Raw genomic sequence first — 23,683 nt, 5'->3', positions numbered from 1 at the left:
TCGTCTTGCAAGCATCCCAGTTTTTCCTCCAAACATAACGATGGTCATTATGGCTATTTTTGTTTCATCAGCCGAGGGGACATTTCTTCAAAAAGTACAAGCTTTGTCCCCATGTGCAGTTGCACACCATAGTCTGGCTTTTTTATGGCGGTTTTGGAGCAGTGGCTTCTTCCTTGCTAAGCGGCCTTTCAGGTTATGTCGACATAGGAGTCGTTTTACTGTGAATACTGATACTTTTGTACCTGTTTCCTCCAGCATCTTCGCAAGGTCCTTTTGCTGTTGTTCTGGGATTGATTTGCACTTTTCGCACCAAAATATATTCATCTCTAGGAGACAGAATGAGTCTCCTTCCTGAGCGGTATGTTTATACTTGCATACTATTGTGTGTACAGATGAACGTGGTACCTTCAGGCATTTGTAAATTGCTCCCAACGATGAACCAGACTTGTGGAGGTCTATAATTATTTTTCTGAGGTCTTGGCTGATTTCTTTTGATTTTCCCATGATGTCAAGCAAAGAGGCACTGAGTTTGAAGGTAGGCCTTAAAATACATCCACAGGTACACGTCCAATTGACTTAAAATATGTCAATCAGCCTATCAGAAGCTTCTAAAGCCATGACATAATTTCCCAGAATTTTCCAAGCTGTTTAAAGGCATATTGAACTTAGTGTATGTACATTTCTGACCCACTGGAATTGTGATCGTGATTTATAAGTGAAATAATCTGTCTGCAAACAATTGTTGGAAAAAGGACTTGTGTCATGCACAAAGTAGATGTCCTAACCGACTTGCCAAAACTATAGTTTGTTGACAAGAAATTTGTGGAGTGGTTGAAAAACCACTTAGGTTGGAGTTTAAATGACTCCAACCTAAGTGTATGTAAACTTCCGACTGCAACTGTATCTATATACAGTATTTTTTACATTGTTTGGACTTAGGCGACCTGAAAAAACGTTTAGTCGCCCCGCCCAAGGATTTCAAAGTCAGAAATATCGCTGGGAAGTTCAGACAGCCCATACAGCGGACAGAATTAATGGGTTTTGTTCTGCTACAATTGACTATAGATATCAGAAACAACTCCTTTTGATAGTCCGTTAGAAGTTTGACCAATGGTTGTACTGCTAATCTGCTCCCCAGGGGAACCCGTAGGCTCACATGGATAGGCGGAGTTGAAGGTAAAGAAAAGATTATGAACTTGGGACATTAAAACACTGACAGATTTCCTGGAAACGGAGGAGTCCATTCACATTAAATAGGTCTTTGAAAGTATAAATATCCTTCTTAGACCAAGAATATTATACAAGTGGTTTCTTACACGCTAATAATTCATTATTACGCAATATTGGAGAGTTTGAATGCCATTTAAGATTAGATCTCATATGTTTCTGTGTAGCTTTCCACACATTTACCGAGTATGCTATAATGGATCCAAATAATGATGCACATTTTTCGTAGTCAATCCAGAAAATAATGAATATTGTAATCTAATTGGTGAAACTATTGACATTTGCTCCCCCAAATGATCTTCTTTATGACAGAGTCAAGTTTAGACCAATAGTCTAGAGGAAGAGGCAGTGGTAACATAGAACTCATAAAATTAATACCAGGGAGGACATTCACTTAAATAATTGAGATTCTAGCATATGCAAATAAGTGGTCGTAGCGGACCATATTTTTTTGATCTTTTGAAAGGTTTCTAAGTAGTTCTTCCTGCAAGTAGTGTTAATAGAGGGGGATATGGTAATGCCTAAGTAGGTGATTTGTTTTTTGACTGCGAACATGAGTGGTAGTTGCATGCTTCACACAGCTGAGTTAAGACCTCTACTTGTTACCCATCCCGGATCAGGGATAATTGTCATCAGCAACGCTGAATAGCATAGCGCCACAGTCAAATAATAGTACTAAAAAATATTCATAATCATGAAATCACAAGTGCAGTATTGCAAAACACAGCTTAGCCTTTTGTAAATCCACCTGTCTCAGATTTTGAAATTATGCTTTACAGCGAAAGCAATACAAGCGTTTGTGTAAGTTTATCGATCGCTCGACAAAACATTAAGTACACTTAGCATCAGGTAACTTGGTCACGAAAATCAGAAAAGCAATCAAATTAATCGTTTACCTTTGATCTTCAGATGTTTTCACTCACGAGACTCCCAGTTAGACAAAAATGTTCCTTTTGTTCCATAAAGATATTTTTATATCCAAATACCTCCGTTCGTTTCGCGCATTATGCTGAGAAATCCACAGGAAAAAGCGTTCACGACAACACAGACAAAAATTCCAGATAATATCCATAATGTCCACAGAAACATGTCAAAGTTTTTTTATAATCAATACTCAGGTTGTTTTTCAAATATCTATTCGATAATATATCAACCAGGAGTGTTGGTTTTTCACTAGGACCGGGGGTAACAATGGCTGCCTTTCTCTGTTGCGCACAACTCACTCAGAGCCCCCACCTATCCACTTACGCAATGTAATGGTTCTCACTAATTTTTCAAAATAAAAGCCTGAAACTATGTCTAAAGGCTGTTGACACCTTAGGGAAGCCATAGAAAAAGGAATCTGGTTGATATCCCTTTAAATGGGTAATAGGGATGCATAAGAACAGAGAGGTTTCAAAGAAAGTGGCACTTCCTGATTGGATTTCTCAGGTTTTCGCTTGCAATATCAATATAAATTTTGACCGTTTTGGAAACTTTAGAGTGTTTTCTATCCTAATCTGACAATTATATGCATATTCTAGTTTCGGGGGCTGAGAAATAGGCAGTTTCAAATGGGTATGTTTATTTTGCCAAAAACAAAAATACTGCCCCCTACACTTAAGAGGTTATTAAGAGGTAGTAGAGCTGATTTGGACCAGAGCATGAGCTGAATGCTGCGAAAATAGACATTATTGGCTGGAGGGATTTCTGAGTGTGAATACTTTCTGAAGGCACTGTATTATGGCTTACAACACAGCATTGTTGAATACTCGTTTCTAATTGGCTAGAAGGGCATTCTAGAATGGACATTAAAACCATATAACGGGACAGTTGGAAAAGATATCAGGATACCTTGCAATCATGATACAGTATGTGCCTACACATGCAGACCATACTTGCTACAAAGTTACATAATGCTTAACCAACAACTACATACACTGAAATTGGATACACAATTCGAGACATTTTTTTGGAGCATCTGATAACGAAAATAATCATTGTTATGTATGTATCTAAATTAATGTCAATAGAAAACAGCTACTTTGCTGGTCGTGACTGTTAGCCATAGATAGCAGGCTAGCTAGCAAGCAAGGGGTAAGAACATTGCCAGCGAATATGGCAACGGAATATAAAGAACAAACAACTGGGTCACGTCCATAAATATCGAACTAATTGAACGACCGACTCGATCACGTCTCTGGCAACAAAAAGATGACAAAGTATTTACAGATAAATGTGTGGTTAGTATTGTTTTCTTTGGCAACTGTGGTATAAGTGGGATAAACGCCTCCATTCTGTACATTATCTTGGAAAAATTAACTCCGCAAATTAAACTCCGCTGTGTCGTCCATTTTTTCCAAGGTAATGTACACAAAGTCGGCGTTTATCCCTTACTTATTGTATCAGTTATTTTGTAAGGCAGGGAGCTTAATTGCTGGACACAATAGAAACAGATTCAGATGTAGTTCAGTAGACCATCTGTACCTCATGTGATGGTAGTCAGTAGCTTTAGTGATCCAAACCTGGCTTTAGTGATCCAAACCTGGCTCTGTCTACAACTACATACACTGAAATTGGATACACAATTCGAGACATGACTGGCCACTCAACTCAGGCCAAGCCAGACACATACCACCAGACTCCACTAGATTGCCTGATCATGGCCTGTCCTTCATGATCTGAACAGATAATAGGACCACGACCAACAGGAATGCATTTTGAAAATTGAATAAAGATAGTTATGAAAGAGGATACACTACCGATCAAAAATTTTCAAAAACCTACTCTTTCAAGAGTTCCTTTATTTTGACTATTTTCTACATTGTAGAATAATAGAAGACATCAAAACTATGACATAACACATATGGAATCATGTACAGTAGTAACCAAAAAAAGTGTTAAACAAATAAAAATATTTTCCATTTGAGATTCTTCAAATAGCCACCCTTTGCCTTGATGACAGCTTTGCACACTCTTGGCATTCTCTCAACCAGCTTCATGAGGTAGTCACCTGGAATGCATTTCAATTAACATGTGTGCCCTGTTAAAAGTTAATTTGTGGAATTTCTTAACTTTTTAATGCGTTTGAGCCAATCAGTTGTGTTGTGACAAGGTGGGGGGGTATACAGAAGAAAGCCCTATTTGGTAAAAGACCAAGTCCATATTATGGCAAGAACAACAGCTCAAATAAGCAAAGAGAAACGACATTCCATCATTACTTTAAGACATGGAGGTCAGTCAATATCGAACATTTAAAGAACTGAAAGTTTCTTCAAGTGCAGTCGCAAAAACCATCAATGGCTATGATGAAACTGGCTCTCATGAGGACCGCCACACGAATGGAAGACCCAGAGTTACCTCTGCTGCAGAGGATAAGTTCATTCGAGTTACCAGCCTCAGAAATTGCAGCCAAAATAAATGCTTCATGTAATATTTGTGTTGTGGAGAAATGACCAGGCAGGAGACGGGAGTACAGTTAGTTTCCTTTAGTCAAAACCTCTCGTGCTCAACAGCCCCCGGACCAATAGTGCGCATGTGCATTTCCTATTAGGTGTAGTAACATACCATTGCCGTAATACATTACTGCTTAGTAACTAATATAAACAGATGTAGATCACAGATACTACACTTCAGAGTTCAAATAACAGACACATCTCAACATCAACTGTTCAGAGCAGACTGCATGAAATCAGGCCTTCGTGGTCAAATTGGTGCAAAGAATCCACTACTAAAGGACAACAATAAGAAGAGACTTGCTTGGGCTAAGAAACATGAGCAATGGACATTAGACCGGTGGGAATTTGTCCTTTGGTCCAAATCTGAGATTTTTGGTTCCAACCGCCGTGTGTTTGTGAGACGCGGAGTGGGTGAACGGATTATCTCCGTATGTGTATTTCCCACCGTAAAGCATGGAGGAGGTGTTATGGTGTGGGGGTGCTTTGCTGGTGACACTGATTTATTTAGAATTCAAGGCACACTTAACCAGCATGGCTACCACAGCATTCTGCAGCTATACGCCATCCCATCTGGTTTGGGCTTAGCGGGACTATCATTTGTTTTTCAGGACAATAACCCAACACACCTCCAGGCTGTGTAAGGGCTATTTTACCAAGAAGGAGAGTGATCGAGTGCTGCATCAGATGACCGATCTTCCACAATCCCCCAACCAAATTGAGATGGTGTGGGATGAGTTGGACCGCGGAGTTAAGGAAAAGCAGCCAACAAGTGCTCAGCATATGTGGGAACTCCTTCAAGACTGTTGGAAAAGTATTCCAGGTGAAGCTGGTTGAAAGAATGCTTAGAGTGTGCAAAGCTGTCATCAAGGCAAAGGGTGGCTATATAAAATATTTAGATTTGTTTAACACTTTTTTTTGGTTACTACATGATTCCATATGTGTTATTTCATAGTTTTGAAGTCTTCACTATTATTCTATAATGTAGAAAATAGTAAAAATAAAGAAAACCCCTTGAATGAGTAGGTGTTCTAAATATTTTGACCGGTAGTGTATATCTGTGTAACCTCAATAAAAGTAAGTAACCATGGTAACCCCAGGCGTACCTAAGAATGATGAGGGAAAACTGAGGATCAGCTGCCTGTGTTTTAAGCAGCTTTAACTGCAAACACATCAACATTGTCCTTACAACCCTCTTTCTACCTAAAAAATAATAATAAATAAATAACTTAAATCAGCAATCCCAACCTTAACACAGCAACAACCAGTCATTCCACATACAAACACACACACACACACACACACACACACACACACACACACACACACACACACACACACACACACACACACACACACACACACACACACACACACACACACACACACACACACACACACACACACACACACACAGCAACAACCAGTCACCCCACATACACACACATCCATACTAAAACAACACACTGCTGACAGACCTACCAAACTGTGAACTGTGTGTAGATACATACACAATGAGTAATGACAGATGAACAAAGACAACTACCATATTGCACATACAAATCAAAACCGTCATGCATTTCTCATACCTCCGCATTACAATACTATCACTCACCTTTTGGGCTTGTGTCATAAAAACAGTGTTACTCAGACCTGGCAAGTGTCTCCATAGGTGTAAATGTCTGAAAACCCTTCAGAATGAAGTGACTGCACACAGATCTTCAAAACCGACCAATCAGAGTAGCTAACAGACGAATCGCAGCAACCTGCTGTCCACTAACAAAGCCCTGTTTGTGTCCCACATTGTGACTGATGTTGTTTGTCCAGTAAAAGCAAACAATGACATTCCATGGCTTGCAACTGTGTTCACGACTCGCCTTTCCAAATGTAAAGTGTATTCAGACACCTCAGTCAGCAGGGACAAAGCCATCTGTCACAGGGTGGGCGGGCTGGGGTTCATGGGGTGACAGGACAGCAGGTTCCTATACACCACGCCATCTAACCCCACAACCTATACACCACGCTCTTCTACACCTGCATTACTTGCTGTTTGGGATTTTAGGCTGGGTTTCTGTACATAACTTTGTGACATCAGCTGAGGTTATAAGGGCTTTATAAATAAATTTGATTGATCTAACTCCACAACCGATACACCACGCCATCTAACCCCACATCCTATACGCCACGCCGTCTAATGCCACAACCTATACGCCATGCCATCTAACCCCACAATCTATACACCATACCATAAACCCACAACCTATACACCACGCCATCTAACCCCACATCCTATACGCCACGCCGTCTAATGCCACAACCTATACGCCATGCCATCTAACCCCACAATCTATACACCATACCATAAACCCACAACCTATACACCACGCCGTCTAACCCCACATCCTATACGCCACGCCGTCTAATGCCACAACCTACACGCCATGCCATCTAACCCCACAATCTATACACCATACCATAAACCCACAACCTATACACCAAACCATAAACCCACAACCTATACGCCACGCCGTCTAATGCCACTACCTATACACCATACCATAAACCCACAACCTATACACCAAACCATAAACCCACAACCTATACACCATACCATAAACCCACAACCTATACGCCACGCCGTCTAATGCCACTACCTATACACCATACCATAAACCCACAACCTATACACCAAACCATAAACCCACAACCTATACGCCACGCCGTCTAATGCCACTACCTATACACCAAACCATAAACCCCCAACCTATACACCATACCATAAACCCACAACCTATACGCCATACCATAAACCCACAACCTATACGCCACACCATAAACCCACAACCTATACGCCACACCATAAACCCACAACCTATACGCCACACCATAAACCCACAACCTATACGCCACGCCGTCTAATGCCACTACCTATACACCACACCATAAACCCACAACCTATACACCACACCATAAACCCACAACCTATACACCACACCATAAACCCACTACCTATACACCACACCATAAACCCACTACCTATACACCACACCATAAACCCACTACCTATACACCACACCATAAACCCACTACCTATACACCACACCATAAACCCACTACCTATACACCACACCATAAACCCACTACCTATACACCACACCATAAACCCACTACCTATACACCACACCATAAACCCACTACCTATACACCACACCATAAACCCACTACCTATACACCACACCATAAACCCACTACCTATACACCACACCATAAACCCACTACCTATACACCACACCATAAACCCACTACCTATACACCACACCATAAACCCACTACCTATACACCACACCATAAACCCACTACCTATACACCACACCATAAACCCACTACCTATACACCACACCATAAACCCACTACCTATACACCACACCATAAACCCACTACCTATACACCACACCATAAACCCACTACCTATACACCACACCATAAACCCACTACCTATACACCACACCATAAACCCACTACCTATACACCACACCATAAACCCACTACCTATACACCACACCATAAACCCACTACCTATACACCACACCATAAACCCACTACCTATACACCACACCATAAACCCACTACCTATACACCACACCATAAACCCACTACCTATACACCACACCATAAACCCACTACCTATACACCACACCATAAACCCACTACCTATACACCACACCATAAACCCACTACCTATACACCACACCATAAACCCACTACCTATACACCACACCATAAACCCACTACCTATACACCACACCATAAACCCACTACCTATACACCACACCATAAACCCACTACCTATACACCACACCATAAACCCACTACCTATACACCACACCATAAACCCACTACCTATACACCACACCATAAACCCACTACCTATACACCACACCATAAACCCACTACCTATACACCACACCATAAACCCACTACCTATACACCACACCATAAACCCACTACCTATACACCACACCATAAACCCACTACCTATACACCACACCATAAACCCACTACCTATACACCACACCATAAACCCACTACCTATACACCACACCATAAACCCACTACCTATACACCACACCATAAACCCACTACCTATACACCACACCATAAACCCACTACCTATACACCACACCATAAACCCACTACCTATACACCACACCATAAACCCACTACCTATACACCACACCATAAACCCACTACCTATACACCACACCATAAACCCACTACCTATACACCACACCATAAACCCACTACCTATACACCACACCATAAACCCACTACCTATACACCACACCATAAACCCACTACCTATACACCACACCATAAACCCACTACCTATACACCACACCATAAACCCACTACCTATACACCACACCATAAACCCACTACCTATACACCACACCATAAACCCACTACCTATACACCACACCATAAACCCACTACCTATACACCACACCATAAACCCACTACCTATACACCACACCATAAACCCACTACCTATACACCACACCATAAACCCACTACCTATACACCACACCATAAACCCACTACCTATACACCACACCATAAACCCACTACCTATACACCACACCATAAACCCACTACCTATACACCACACCATAAACCCACTACCTATACACCACACCATAAACCCACTACCTATACACCACACCATAAACCCACTACCTATACACCACACCATAAACCCACTACCTATACACCACACCATAAACCCACTACCTATACACCACACCATAAACCCACTACCTATACACCACACCATAAACCCACTACCTATACACCACACCATAAACCCACTACCTATACACCACACCATAAACCCACTACCTATACACCACACCATAAACCCACTACCTATACACCACACCATAAACCCACTACCTATACACCACACCATAAACCCACTACCTATACACCACACCATAAACCCACTACCTATACACCACACCATAAACCCACTACCTATACACCACACCATAAACCCACTACCTATACACCACACCATAAACCCACTACCTATACACCACACCATAAACCCACTACCTATACACCACACCATAAACCCACTAGCTATACACCACACCATAAACCCACTACCTATACACCACACCATAAACCCACTACCTATACACCACACCATAAACCCACTACCTATACACCACACCATAAACCCACTACCTATACACCACACCATAAACCCACTACCTATACACCACACCATAAACCCACTACCTATACACCACACCATAAACCCACTACCTATACACCACACCATAAACCCACTACCTATACACCACACCATAAACCCACTACCTATACACCACACCATAAACCCACTACCTATACACCACACCATAAACCCACTACCTATACACCACACCATAAACCCACTACCTATACACCACACCATAAACCCACTACCTATACACCACACCATAAACCCACTACCTATACACCACACCATAAACCCACTACCTATACACCACACCATAAACCCACTACCTATACACCACACCATAAACCCACTACCTATACACCACACCATAAACCCACTACCTATACACCACACCATAAACCCACTACCTATACACCACACCATAAACCCACTACCTATACACCACACCATAAACCCACTACCTATACACCACACCATAAACCCACTACCTATACACCACACCATAAACCCACTACCTATACACCACACCATAAACCCACTACCTATACACCACACCATAAACCCACTACCTATACACCACACCATAAACCCACTACCTATACACCACACCATAAACCCACTACCTATACACCACACCATAAACCCACTACCTATACACCACACCATAAACCCACTACCTATACACCACACCATAAACCCACTACCTATACACCACACCATAAACCCACTACCTATACACCACACCATAAACCCACTACCTATACACCACACCATAAACCCACTACCTATACACCACACCATAAACCCACTACCTATACACCACACCATAAACCCACTACCTATACACCACACCATAAACCCACTACCTATACACCACACCATAAACCCACTACCTATACACCACACCATAAACCCACTACCTATACACCACACCATAAACCCACTACCTATACACCACACCATAAACCCACTACCTATACACCACACCATAAACCCACTACCTATACACCACACCATAAACCCACTACCTATACACCACACCATAAACCCACTACCTATACACCACACCATAAACCCACTACCTATACACCACACCATAAACCCACTACCTATACACCACACCATAAACCCACTACCTATACACCACACCATAAACCCACTACCTATACACCACACCATAAACCCACTACCTATACACCACACCATAAACCCACTACCTATACACCACACCATAAACCCACTACCTATACACCACACCATAAACCCACTACCTATACACCACACCATAAACCCACTACCTATACACCACACCATAAACCCACTACCTATACACCACACCATAAACCCACTACCTATACACCACAGCACAGGATCCACCACCCAGCTGAGAATAGGACGTATAAGGAATAGCGCAGGCTTACCTGATCTTGTCCGCTGCACTGTCAAACCTGGAAGGCAGAGAAGAGAGAAAGCAGATGTCACTCAGAGGGATCCTCATACTTCACTCATACAGGTGAATAGCTTGACAAGTCATTGTCTCTCATCATCTTGGTATCTAACAGTGGGGTCAGGCTGTGACCAAAGCCTCAAAATTATCCTGAGAAAAATGGCATAATCAACAGTTATTGTCCAATCGCAGCATTCTACAACAGGCACCAAAACAATGAGAGAAGAGGGGGTCATCCTGGATAATCTTGTAAGCTAGTAAGCAAAGACAACAAACCACAAAATCCACTTGTCGAGGCAAAACCGCTTAAGCTTGTGCAATGAATACTAATGCTAATAACCTAGCCTGCTCCTATTACACCGGAACATCCACACTGCCACCGGCATCCCAGCTAGCCTACCGGTAAGCCAGCTAGCCTGTGCCATGCTGTAGCTGCACTGTGAGCAAACATACCGCTGCAGACAGCCATCGAGAACATCCAGAGCAGACATTAAATATAGCTGTTACCTGCAGAGGAGACATGACATTCCATGCCCTCTAAAGCTGGGTACAGACCGTTTACCCCCCAGCAGCAGTAGCAGCAGCCAGTTATTACAAGCAGAGAGAAAAGAGTAGCATGCAGGACAAATCCCACAAGGTCAAACGTAAGGTTCCTATTCGGAGCAGTACACAGAAATAGCGAGGGAAAAACTGTAGAGAAAAAGAGCAGTACGGAGAGGAGAGGAGAGCAGGAGAGAGAGAGAGATAGGAAAGGGAGAGTAGAATGTTGTAGTCTACCGTAGATACTATAGAAGAGAGAAATAAAGAGTTAAAGGGGGTATTCCAACAGCACCAGCTCAGGCTGCTGATTTTTCAATAATGGTTAATACTCCATTTCATTTGATTCAAAGCCATTATCACTGCTTTAAGCTTCCTCACAGTCAATTTGGCTGTGATTTGTTTGAATGTCCCAAAAACATATTTCACCACTAAACCACAATATGACGAATCCATTTTCATTACAAAGACGCAGCATTTGAAAGAGGCAGATATGACAGGTGCCTTTGGAAGCTTCAAACAGCCCTTCCTCTCTCCAGAATGAGCTACAGGCCATTGAGTTCCTCCTGATGTGGTATCTCATAGCTGAGGTATGATTCTCTCTCACCAGGCCAGCAGGTAGGCAGGCGCCACGCTCTGCTCTCTATCTGATTTACTTCCCATGCCTGACATTTGTGCTCCCTGAGAACACTTCAGTATATCCCCACCGCTGACAGAGGTAATATAGACCTGGAGCCGCAGCCATCCACCCACTCACACACAGCCCAAGAGAGGGAGAGGAGGTAGGTTCCCACATTAAGGAAAAGTATGTTCTCACTCATATTTGAAGCACTGCCACTAACATGTGAATTACAATTGCAAATTTAGCATGCTTAATTACCACAGGTCACTCAGTGAAGATAACATCAAGTGCCTTGAATCCTTACCTTATATCACAAATTGAAAGGATTACAAATGACTAAACTGAAGACTGACATGCCCCAAAGAAGAACATGTTCATTGCACTCATTACCAACATGGAAAACGCATCTAAATGGTCAATAATGGGTGTTACAAGCCAGATGCAGCAGTGCCTAGCAGTGCTGAGGACCAACTGCCTACTAGTGGTGAAAAAGCAGCAGTAGAAGGAGGAGACGGAGAATACAGTCATTTCCTGAGCATCCTGATTCATACCGTCAGCGCTCTCCCCTTGCTTTCATCAAACCAGACAAACAATTAAATACTTTTGCATACATACAAAACGTAGAATACAAAACACACAGAATACACACAAGTAAATTTAGAATATTCTTGTATTTACCTCTCCTCTAGGTTGAAGGGAGTCAGGAAGCGAGTGGAGTCATCATCATGGCTACTCTGCTGGCTGCTCTGCTGGCTGCTGGGTGACAGAACACAGAGAGGAACACATGTCAGTCACACACAAATACACACTCACACAATAAATCCAGTGAAAACATATGTGGCCCTACCCACTCCTTCAGGTACATTCATAGAGAATTTCACTGCTACGGTGATTCTGTGTCCTGAGAATGCGAACTTCAGTATGTGTAATACCACAGTATATTTACTTCTTAGTTATACCCACTAGATGGCCCTACAAGACACAAACACTGATCATGAGTCATACAGAGATAAAGGTCTGTGGTAGAGATGTTCACCTATACTGTGGCACTTAAGAGAATCCCACCAGTCCTGCTGTGCTGCTTGGTTACCCATTAAACCCATTCGATCTCTGTGTGAAGTACTGATTTGATTCCCAGTTAGAGGTATAGTAAGTCCATCCAGAAACTCTGAAGACATACAGGTAACTGCCAAAATAAAGGAAACACCAACATAAATTGTCTTAATAGGGTATTTCCTGCCCATCACAAGCTGCCAGAACAGCTTCAATGCGCCTTGTCATAGATTCTACAAATGTCTGGAACTCTTGAGAAATTGTCAGACATCTGAGGATGATCACTTTCAAAGAACTCTGACATTGCCTTTAACATGATCATAAAGGGAAGTTTTTAACATAATACATTTGCATAAGACAGATGTTCAGAATTATCCAAAGAGAAGCTGAGAGCTATGTTTCCTCCAGTCTTATTCATGGTATTAAAAAGTAAAGTCATTGTTTAAATAATTTTCGTTCATCATGTTGCCTCTGAGGAACCAGTTTAGAACTGCAGACTAGGCTAAATAATGCTTCAGTGAAGAACAGTCAATCATTACGTGTTTGGAGACCTTGTGAAATGGTGGTTGTGTCCCTGACTCCAGAGGTTTTTAGAGAGGGCCTTTCTTTTGCTTATAGGTAATACGCCCCACTGTCACCTTAGATTCTGTGGTTTCTCAACTGGCGTGCCAGTCAGTTAAGTTCTGCCTACGTTTTCTAGATAGTTATCAAGGTTGTTTTGAGGGTTGGAGGGAGATGTATACCCAAGTGAAACATTCAGCAATGCCTGGATTGCACCTGCTCTACAAGAAATCAGGTGTAGGTTTTTAGTAAACTCACTGCTCTGGGTTTGTGTGCATGTGTGTGTTGGTTAGACTTTATGCAAGTGTATGGAGTGTATATGCTGCACAATTGTGCATGCCTCTTTCAGAACACAAGCAATGAAAGTTGCAGGTAGCATGAGGCCTCACTAAATCATTAATAACTCATACACAATTGATTCACTATGTGCTTAGAACATGATAGCTACTGTAGGAGATGTAACAAAACAGTGAATTTAGAGAGCACTGGCATTACAGACTTAGAGGCAGCCAGAGTAGTGGTAATGGGGTTCTCTCCGGGCTTTGAATTCATTCCAAAGCAATTGCTTTTCAGGATGGGTTTCTGAGAGACAATCCAAACAAAATTGTGGACTTTAATAGACTATTAGACAACCATATCTCCTATTATGTTATCTGTATAAGTATCAACAGTGGTTGATTCGCAAGAAATAGCCACTTACAAAAAAACGTGAGCAGGGTTAACATTTGTCATTCACCACATTCCTTAGTTTAAAGCTGAGGAAAATCTGTACACTAAAGAAAAAATAATAATCTGCTCCTGGGAATCTATTCAATAAACCATATCAGAAATAACCCTTCTAAAAATTCATCTGGGAGGCATTTCTAATCTCTTCTATTGCATTAGCAACACTTTCCAAGTCTTGTTAACTGCTATCTTTTATCTCCAGTATCTTGTCGAAAGGTTTTGTCTCTGAAATATGTAAATCCACGGGCCAGACAGAGACACTCAAGCCTGGTGAAAGATACTGTCGTGTTTCCCTAAAATAGTCCAGGTCTTATCTACTCATAAGAGACTACACAGGGGCTGAAGCGACTACCACAGACCCCCACACTATACTCACACACACAGACTACACTGAAACACTGCACCCCCTTGAAGTTTGAAACAGAGACCAGACTGGAGGAGTTCTTACAGGCTCTGAGAGGAGATGGTAAGACCCAAATTTACACCAAATATACACCATAATATAAACTTGACATAGCTGTATTGCATTATGCAGATTGAACACTAATCATTACTTGTTAAACTGTCACGATAAGTTCCATTGTAACTACAGTAAGTTACTCACACTAACCAATGGGTCAATTTGATGCATAACTAGATGACTTATCTAAAACTGTAACAAATCTTTATTGGATGTCATACAGTACAAATGGAACATTTTTGATATCTGGATCAGTTTTGATATGGATCAGTATCTGACGTAAATTTGCTTCAAGGCTAAAAGTGTTTTTCATAACATAAGTCTCTGATTGAAAAAAGTGTCATACCATGTCTGACTGTCTCACTTTCAATCTTACTGCTGAATGAAATAATTATATACAATCCACACTGGGATTTTCATACAAACTGGAATATATTTGCCATTGAAACAGTTGAAACAGACAACAGTACATCTAAGACAACTTCAGACCCTATCAAACATGTTTTAGGCAATGATTAGAAACACTGTTTTGAGTCAGACAAAGCGCACATAGTAGTGTATTGCCTTGGATTGTCGTACAGAAATTCAGCCAACTCCTAAGGAATAGGGCCTAAACAATGGCCAAGTACTCACCCTTGGTACAGCCTATAGCATTATCAGTAATTAGAGTACTGTACTCACAGCATGTTTGATGGGTGTTCTCTGTGAAGTCCAGCTAAAATGTGCTTAGAATGTCCAGAGGGGTCCATAAGTCACACAAGCCAGTTTAACTATTAATGCCGCCGTACCATGTTTATACATTAACTGACTAAATACACAGCTAGGTCGCACTTGAGCTTGGACTGAAGCTGTAGTTACCTGTAGCCGTAGAATCTAGAGTCATACATTCCTTCAGGTTATAATACTTAACCTTGTGAAACAGACAGCTCATATTCCCATTTTTATACACACAATAACCCTTGAGTAAGAATGTAACAATAAAACAATACTTCCGCTGTAACATATTTACTTTCGCAATGTTGAAATGACCGAGGTCATACAATACAATTTAAGGGCTTTGCCCTGCTTGTTAAAGAGCTAACGTACGCTAACCCCATTCCGTCCAAATGTGCGCAACCGCGACATTCAAATGAGGCTGCAAAGAAAACTGATGGGACTGTAGCGACTGTGTTGACTTCAAAATCTGGGGTGTGAACTACGTTTCTATTCAAGCGTTGATTGACATGGTAACGGCTCTATAGTATTGGAGAAAAGTTGAAAAAAACAGACCCCTCTGACGCTGTACGTTACATCATGACTTGTCATGGCGTAATGTACAGCACGCATAAAGCAACTAATTCTGTTTTACAGCCTCTCTCCACCAGGTGTAGCACTTCTCTCACCGTTTAAAAATAAGAAAGGGACAGGGACAGGTAAGGGGGGGATACCTAGTCATTTTTTGCGTCATCACTGCAAGCTATCATGACTCTCAAAAGCCGCTGTTTACTTCTGAAGATCACTTTAGCACCGCCCTAAAACCTCCTTATCACTATCACGCAATAGGTTTAGCTTCCCCACCCGCCATTTAAAAAAAAAGACCCTGATGGAGCTCATTGCCTTCTTAAATCATACAGAGATGGGCATCATGAAGGTCTCGTCATTGAATTTGTTGGAAAGGGGAGAAATTGTGCTTAACAATGGTATTGATATTACAGTTGATGTCGAATTATTAGCTTTTTTGGGCGCTAAAATAAGGTCAATTGTACGGACCAGCGCGATGTACAAAGTGAATTCGTTTACGTTAAAGGCTAGAGCTGCCGCTTTCAAGGAGTGGCACACTAATCCGGACGCATATAAGAAATCCAGCTATTCCCTCAGACAAACCATCAAACAGGCAAAGTGTCAATACAGGACTAAGATTGAATCCTACTACACCGGCTCTGACGCTCGTCGGATGTGGCAGGGCTTGACAAACATTACAGACTACAAAGGGAAACCCAGCCGTGAGCTGCCCAGTGACGCAAGCCTACCAGAAGAGCTAAATGCCTTTTATGCTCGCTTCGAGGCAAGCCACACTGAAGCATGCACAAGAGCATACGTTCCAGACAACTGTGTGATCAGGCTCTCCGTAGCCTATGTGAGCAAGACCTTTAAACAGGTCAACATTCACAAAGCCGCGGCGCCAGATGGATTACCCGGACCTGTACTCAAAGCATGCGCTGACCAACTGGCAAATGTCTCCACTGATATTTTCAACCTCTCCCTGACAGAGTCTGTAATACCTACATGTTTCAAACAGACCACCATAGTCCATGTGCCCAAGAAAGCAAAGGTAACCTGCCTAAATGATTACCGCCCCGTAGCACTCACGTCGGTAGCCATGAAGTGCTTTGAAAGGCTGGTCATGGCTCACATTAGCACAATAATGCCGGAAACTCTAGACCCACTCCAATTCGCATACCACTCCAACAGATCCACAGATGACAATTGCACTCCACACTGCCCTTTCCCACCTGGACAAAAGGAACACATATGTGAGAATGCTGTTCAGTGACTACAGCTCAGCGTTCAACACCATAGTGCCCACAAAGCTCATCACTAAGCTAAGGACCCTGGGACTAAACACCTCCCTCTGCAACTGGATCCTGGACTTCCTGATGGGCCGCCCCAAGGTGGTAAGACTAGGCAACAACACATCTGCCATGCTGATCCTCAACACTGGAGCTCCCCAGGGGTGCGTGCTTAATCCCCTCTTGTACTCCCTGTTCACCCACGACTATGTGGCCAAGCACGACTCTAACACCATCATTAAGTTTGCCAACGACACAACGGTGGTAGGCCTGATCACCGACAACGATGAGATAGCCTATAGGGAGGAGGTCAGAGACCTGGCAGTGTGGTGCCAGGACAACAACCTCTCCCTCAATGTGAGCAAGACAAAGGACCTGATCGTGGACTATAGGAAAAGGCTGGCCGAACAGGCCCCCATTAACATTGACAGGGCTGAAGTGGAGCGGATTGAGAGTTTCAAGTTCCTTGGTATCCACATCACCAACGAACTATCATGGTCCAAACACACCAAGACAGTTGTGAAGAAGGCATGACAACACCTTTTCCCCCTCAGCAGACTGAAAAGGTTTGTCATGGGTACCCAGATCCTCAAAAAGTTCTACAGCTGCACCATCGAGAGCATCCCGACCGGTTGCATCACCGCCTGGTATGGCAACTGCTCGGCATCTGACCGCAAGACGCTACAGAGGGTAGTGCGTATGGCCCAGTACACCACTGGGGCCAAGCTTCCTGACATCCAGGACCGAAATACTAGGCGGTGTGAAAGGAAGGCTCCAGTCATCCAAGTCATAAACTGTTTTCTCTGCTACCGCTTGGAGCGCCAAATCTAGGACCAAAAGGTTCCCTAACAGCTTCTAACCCCAAGCCATAAAACTGCTGAACAATTAATCAAATGGCCACCCAGACTATTTACATTGACTCCTTTACAAATGACCTCAACTAATCTTTACCCCCACACATTGACTCGATACTGGTACCCCCTGCATATTTCCTCGTTATTGTTATGTAATTTCCATGTGTTACTTATTTTTTTAACTTTCATTTATTTAGTAAATATTTTCATAACTTTATTTATTGAACTGCATTGTTGGTTAGGGGTAAGCATTTCACGGTAAGGTCTACTACACCTGTTGTATTCTGCACATGTGACAAATACAATTTGATTTGAGGTAACAGGGACAATTACAACACAAGGAATGCTTATTGCATTGCTTTCAAGTACACTGAAAATGGCCTTGAACCAGATCTGACTACAATGGCTTCACCTGAGGCTTGCTACAGACAGAACCTCACTGCAAACAAGGAAACCTGGAACCTGTACTTTATTGGTGTGCAAAGGCTAGAATGACAGACAAATCCATTTTCAGGGATATACAGTGGGAGTGAATAATGCATGAAGTAAATGTATTGTGGTGTTGCAACTGCGAGGGGCTGCACATATAATCTCTAACATGGCCATCGTATTGTAACGGAAAGCCAGCCAGTGGACGTAGAGCTTCCAGCAGACCATCCTCCACCCTCCCTCACTACATCACCTGGGCAAGAAGCAGTGCCTTGTTCCCATCAAGGCTGCTTTGACCATGCACTTACACGCCCTGCTGGCAGTGACAGCCCCCATTGCACTACATTGTAAATCATAGCAATACAAAGAATGGGAGGAGAACGCTGGAGCCAGTGCAGCATATGACAAACAGGCATCAAATGTGGGTCTGGATCAACGGCACAGCCCTAAAATAAGTGTGTTGTCATTTGTCACAGCTTCTTTTATGAATGCTTAATTCATAGCTGTGTGCTGCAGAGGCAGTCAGAAGCAGTGTTTCCCTTAAGGCTACAAGAGTGTAGATGGAGAAAAATGTCAATATCTCGTTATGTTCGCTAGCTGTGTCGCCGCTCCCCAACAAGATGAAAATAGCTTGGGTCTTCAATACTGCCAAATAAATCATTGATGATGGGATTATTAATATTGAGTTGTGGTAGCTTATGTAACACATACGCCCACTGTTAAGTCTTTTCAGTCTTCATCCATCAGTTCTCTCACAGCAAAACAGACCAAGACAAGACTATTCAGCAGCAGGAAGGAATACTGTATGTATATGTGAACCATTGACTGATAATACGGTGTGAACAAACTGGTTTTGCATCCCTAGAGGGGATATAGATGTGATTAGTCTGAAATGGTAAAGTTATTTTATCTTGAGAGCTGACAGGGTTATGCACACATGCCTCTAGGTAAAATATATGTTTTCAGTCAAATGGCATGGGCATGTTGTAATCACCCTCTGTATGTCTACCATCTGCTGCTCCCATCTCTGCTCCCTGCTGGGGAAGAGGGAGAACACAAATCCCAACACAACTAGAAGCTCCTCCATTCCCACGAACATGACAAGAACACAGTCTGCACTGCAGGTTCTCATCTAATTGTGTAATTTGCTGACAAATCCAATTTTATGAATCACATGCTTCGTAGACAAACAGTGAAATAAATGCTTGACGTTAGTGTGCGTGTGTGTTACTCCAGTGTAAACCTCCCACTGGGCACACACTGGTTGAATCAATGCTGTTTCCACGTAATTTCAATGAAATTACATTGAACAAACGTGGAATAGACGTTGAATTAACGTTTGTGCCAAGTGGGCTGTCTGATCTTTGTAAACTAAGGATGCAACTCTACCAGGCCTAAACTTTAACCTAAACATTGAAAACTTTAAATGTTAACCTGTAGTCCACAATCATCTCCTTTGTCTTGATCACGTTGAGGGAGAGGTTGTTATCCTGGCACCACACTGCCAGGTCTCTGACCTCCTCCCTATAGGCTGTCTCATCGTTGTTGGTGATCAGGCCTATCACTGTTGTGTCGTCGGCAAACTTAATTATGAGTCGTGCTTGGCCATGCAGTCATGGGTGAACAGGGAGTACAGGAGGGGACTGAGCACGCACCCCTGAGGGGCCCCCGTGTTGAGGATCAGCGTGGCAGATGTGTTGTTACCTACCCTTACCATCTGGAGGCGGCCCATCAGGAAGTCCAGGATCCAGTTGCAGAGGGAGGTGTTTAGTCGCAGAGCCCTTAGCAGGATGATGGTAAAAGAATGACATTATAGGTCCCTGATATGTACTACAGTGCATTCGGAAAGTATTCAGACCCCTTCCTTTTTTCCAAATGTTGTTACATTACATCCTTATTCTAAAATCGCTAAAAATACTTTCCCCATCAATCTGTACACAATACCACATAATGACATAGCAAAAACTGTTTTTTAGATCAAATTAAAAAAACAGAAATACCTTATTTACATAACCTTGAGATATTGCTACAACTTGATTAGAGTCCACCTGTGGTAAATTAAATTGATTGGACATGATTCGGAAAGGCACACAAGTGTCTATATAAAGGTCACACAGTTGACAGTGCATGTCAGAGCAAAAACCAAGCCATGAAGTCGAAGGGATTGTCCGTAGAGCTCCGAGACAGGATTGTGTCGAGGCACAGATCTGGAGAAGGGTACCAAAACATTTTTGCAGCATTAAAGGTCCCCAAGATCACAGTGGCCTCCATCATTCTAAATGGAAGAAGTTTGGAACCATCAAGTCTCTTCCTAGAGCTGGCTGCCCGGCCAAACTGAGAAATCGGGGGAGAAGGGCCTTGGTCAGGGAGGTGACCACGAATCCGGTTGTCAATCTGACAGAGCTCCAGAGTTTCTCTGTGGAGATGGGAGAACCTTCCAGAAGGACAATCATCTCTGCAGCACTCCACCAATCAGGCCTTTATGGTAAAGGGGCCAGACGGGAGCCACTCCTCAGTAAAAGGCACATGACAGCCCACTTGGATTTGGTCAAAAGGCACCTAAAGGACTCTCAGACCAAGAGAAACAAGTTTATGATGAAACCAACATTGAACTATTTTGCCTGAATGTCAAGCGTCACGTCTGGAGGAAACCTGGCACCATCCCTACGGTGAAGCATGGTGGTGGCAGCATCATGCTGTGGGAATGTTTTTCAGTGACAGTGATTGGGAGACTAGTCAGGATTGCGGAAAAGATGAACGGTGCAAAGTACAGAGAGATCCTTGATGGAAACCTGCTCCAGACCGCTCAAAACCTCAGCCTGGGGCAAAGGGTCACCTTCCAACAGTACAACGACCCTAAGCACACAGCCAAGACAACGCAGGAGTGGCTTTGGGACAAGTCTCTGAATGTCCTTGAGTGGCCCAGCCAGAGCCCGGACTTGAACCCGATCGAACACCTCTGGACAGACCTAAAAATAACTGTGCAGCGACACTCCCCATCCAACCTAACAGAGCTTGACAGAATCTGCAGAGAAGAATGGGAGAAACTCCCCAAATACAGGTATGCCAAGCTTGTACCATCACACCCAAAAAGAATCAAGGCTGTAATCACTGCCAAAGGTGCTTCAACAAAGTACTGAGTAAAGAGTCTGAATACTTATGTAATTGTGATATATATATTTAATTAATTAATTTGCTAAAATTCCTACAAACCTGTTTTTGCTTTGTCATTATGGGGTATTGTATGTAGATTGATGAGGGGAAAAAAACGATTTAATCAATTTTAGAATAAGGCTGTAACGTAACAAAATGTGGAAAAAGTCAAGGGGTCTGAATACTTTCCGACTGCACTATGCGTTTTGATTTTGTAGGGGTGTGAACGTTGAAACGTCAAAACGTTTCAAAGAAATTGGGACGTTAACGTTAAAGGAATACTTTGGGATTTTTGACAATGCAGCCCTTTATCTACTTCCCCAGAGTCATATAAACTCGTGGATACCATTTTTATATATTTGTCCAGTTAACCTGGCTATTATTCTAATGAGTGCCGCCCCCAAAGAAGAGTCAATAAAAGTTTGGGGCGGCGCTCATTAGAATAATGATTGACTTCATAATGACTTGTGATCAAATCTGTACCCATCATAGACGTTTATGTTTCGCAAGTTTGGACATCACAGTACAGCACAGCACAACACAGCACAGTATAGTTCAGTACAGTACAGTAGAGTTCAGTAAAGTACAGTAGACTATAGTCCAGTACAGTACAATACAGTAAATTATACTCTGCTCTACTTTAACAAACTCTACTGTACAGTACAGTAATATACTATATTTTACTGACCTATACCCTACTCTACTTGTGAAACAGACAGCTATGATTGGTTCAGATTTGGACTAACCAATTTTCAACATCCATGAACGTCTGGTGTCGGTCAGTGTTCAGTGAGTGAAAGGGCTACAGTAAATGGTCATTTGACCAGAATTCAAAGCCTTTGCTTATTCTTCATTTTTAGGATGGAAAATGTTTGGAAAAATGTATATTTGCCTTAATTAAAAAATATATAGACTAGCTTTCATTTGACACCAAATGTGCTCCTATGAACTTCACATGTTAGTATATTGGTAATTGTGATAACTATTGCTATGAGTATTTATCCTGCTACCAGACACTTTTAACCCTGTACATGTACGTTCCTCCCTCAATCACTCCAGTACCCCTGCACATTGGAACAGTACTGGCACGGCACTGACCGGTATAGAAGACCTGTATCACTGCATTCTTGTTCTTTTCTTTTGGGGTTTTCTTGCATTTCACATTTGATTTCTTATCTATATTACTACTTATATTGTACATTACTGGGAAATAACTTGGAAGTTAAGCATTTCACTGTAATGTTTTATACCTTTTGACCATGCTGGTCATTCATGAACATTTGAACCTCTTGGCCATGTTCTGTTATAATCTCCACCCGGCACAGCCAGAAGAGGACTGGCCACCCCTCATAGCCTGGTTCATCTCTAGGTTTCTTCCTAGGT

At 42.4% G+C, this 23,683-nt stretch overlaps 1 protein-coding gene across 5 annotated transcripts in view; it reads right to left on the bottom strand.

The window, feature by feature from the left end:
• Positions 1–23,683, bottom strand: part of LOC129822122 (protein Aster-B-like) — a 172,453-nt gene that overhangs the window by 92,524 nt on the left and 56,246 nt on the right. For all 5 annotated transcript variants that reach the window (XM_055880087.1, XM_055880089.1, XM_055880085.1 and 2 more), the window contains exons 3-4: positions 13,194–13,271; positions 11,331–11,357 (exon numbers count right to left, since the gene is read on the bottom strand). In XM_055880087.1, the coding sequence (XP_055736062.1) occupies positions 11,331–11,357; positions 13,194–13,271 (105 nt within the window). The remainder of the gene's footprint in view (positions 1–11,330; positions 11,358–13,193; positions 13,272–23,683) is intronic.

This window comes from Salvelinus fontinalis, chromosome 24 (assembly GCF_029448725.1).
Source record: "Salvelinus fontinalis isolate EN_2023a chromosome 24, ASM2944872v1, whole genome shotgun sequence".
NCBI lineage: Eukaryota > Metazoa > Chordata > Actinopteri > Salmoniformes > Salmonidae > Salvelinus > Salvelinus fontinalis.
This window is presented reverse-complemented; position numbering and strand designations above follow the sequence as displayed.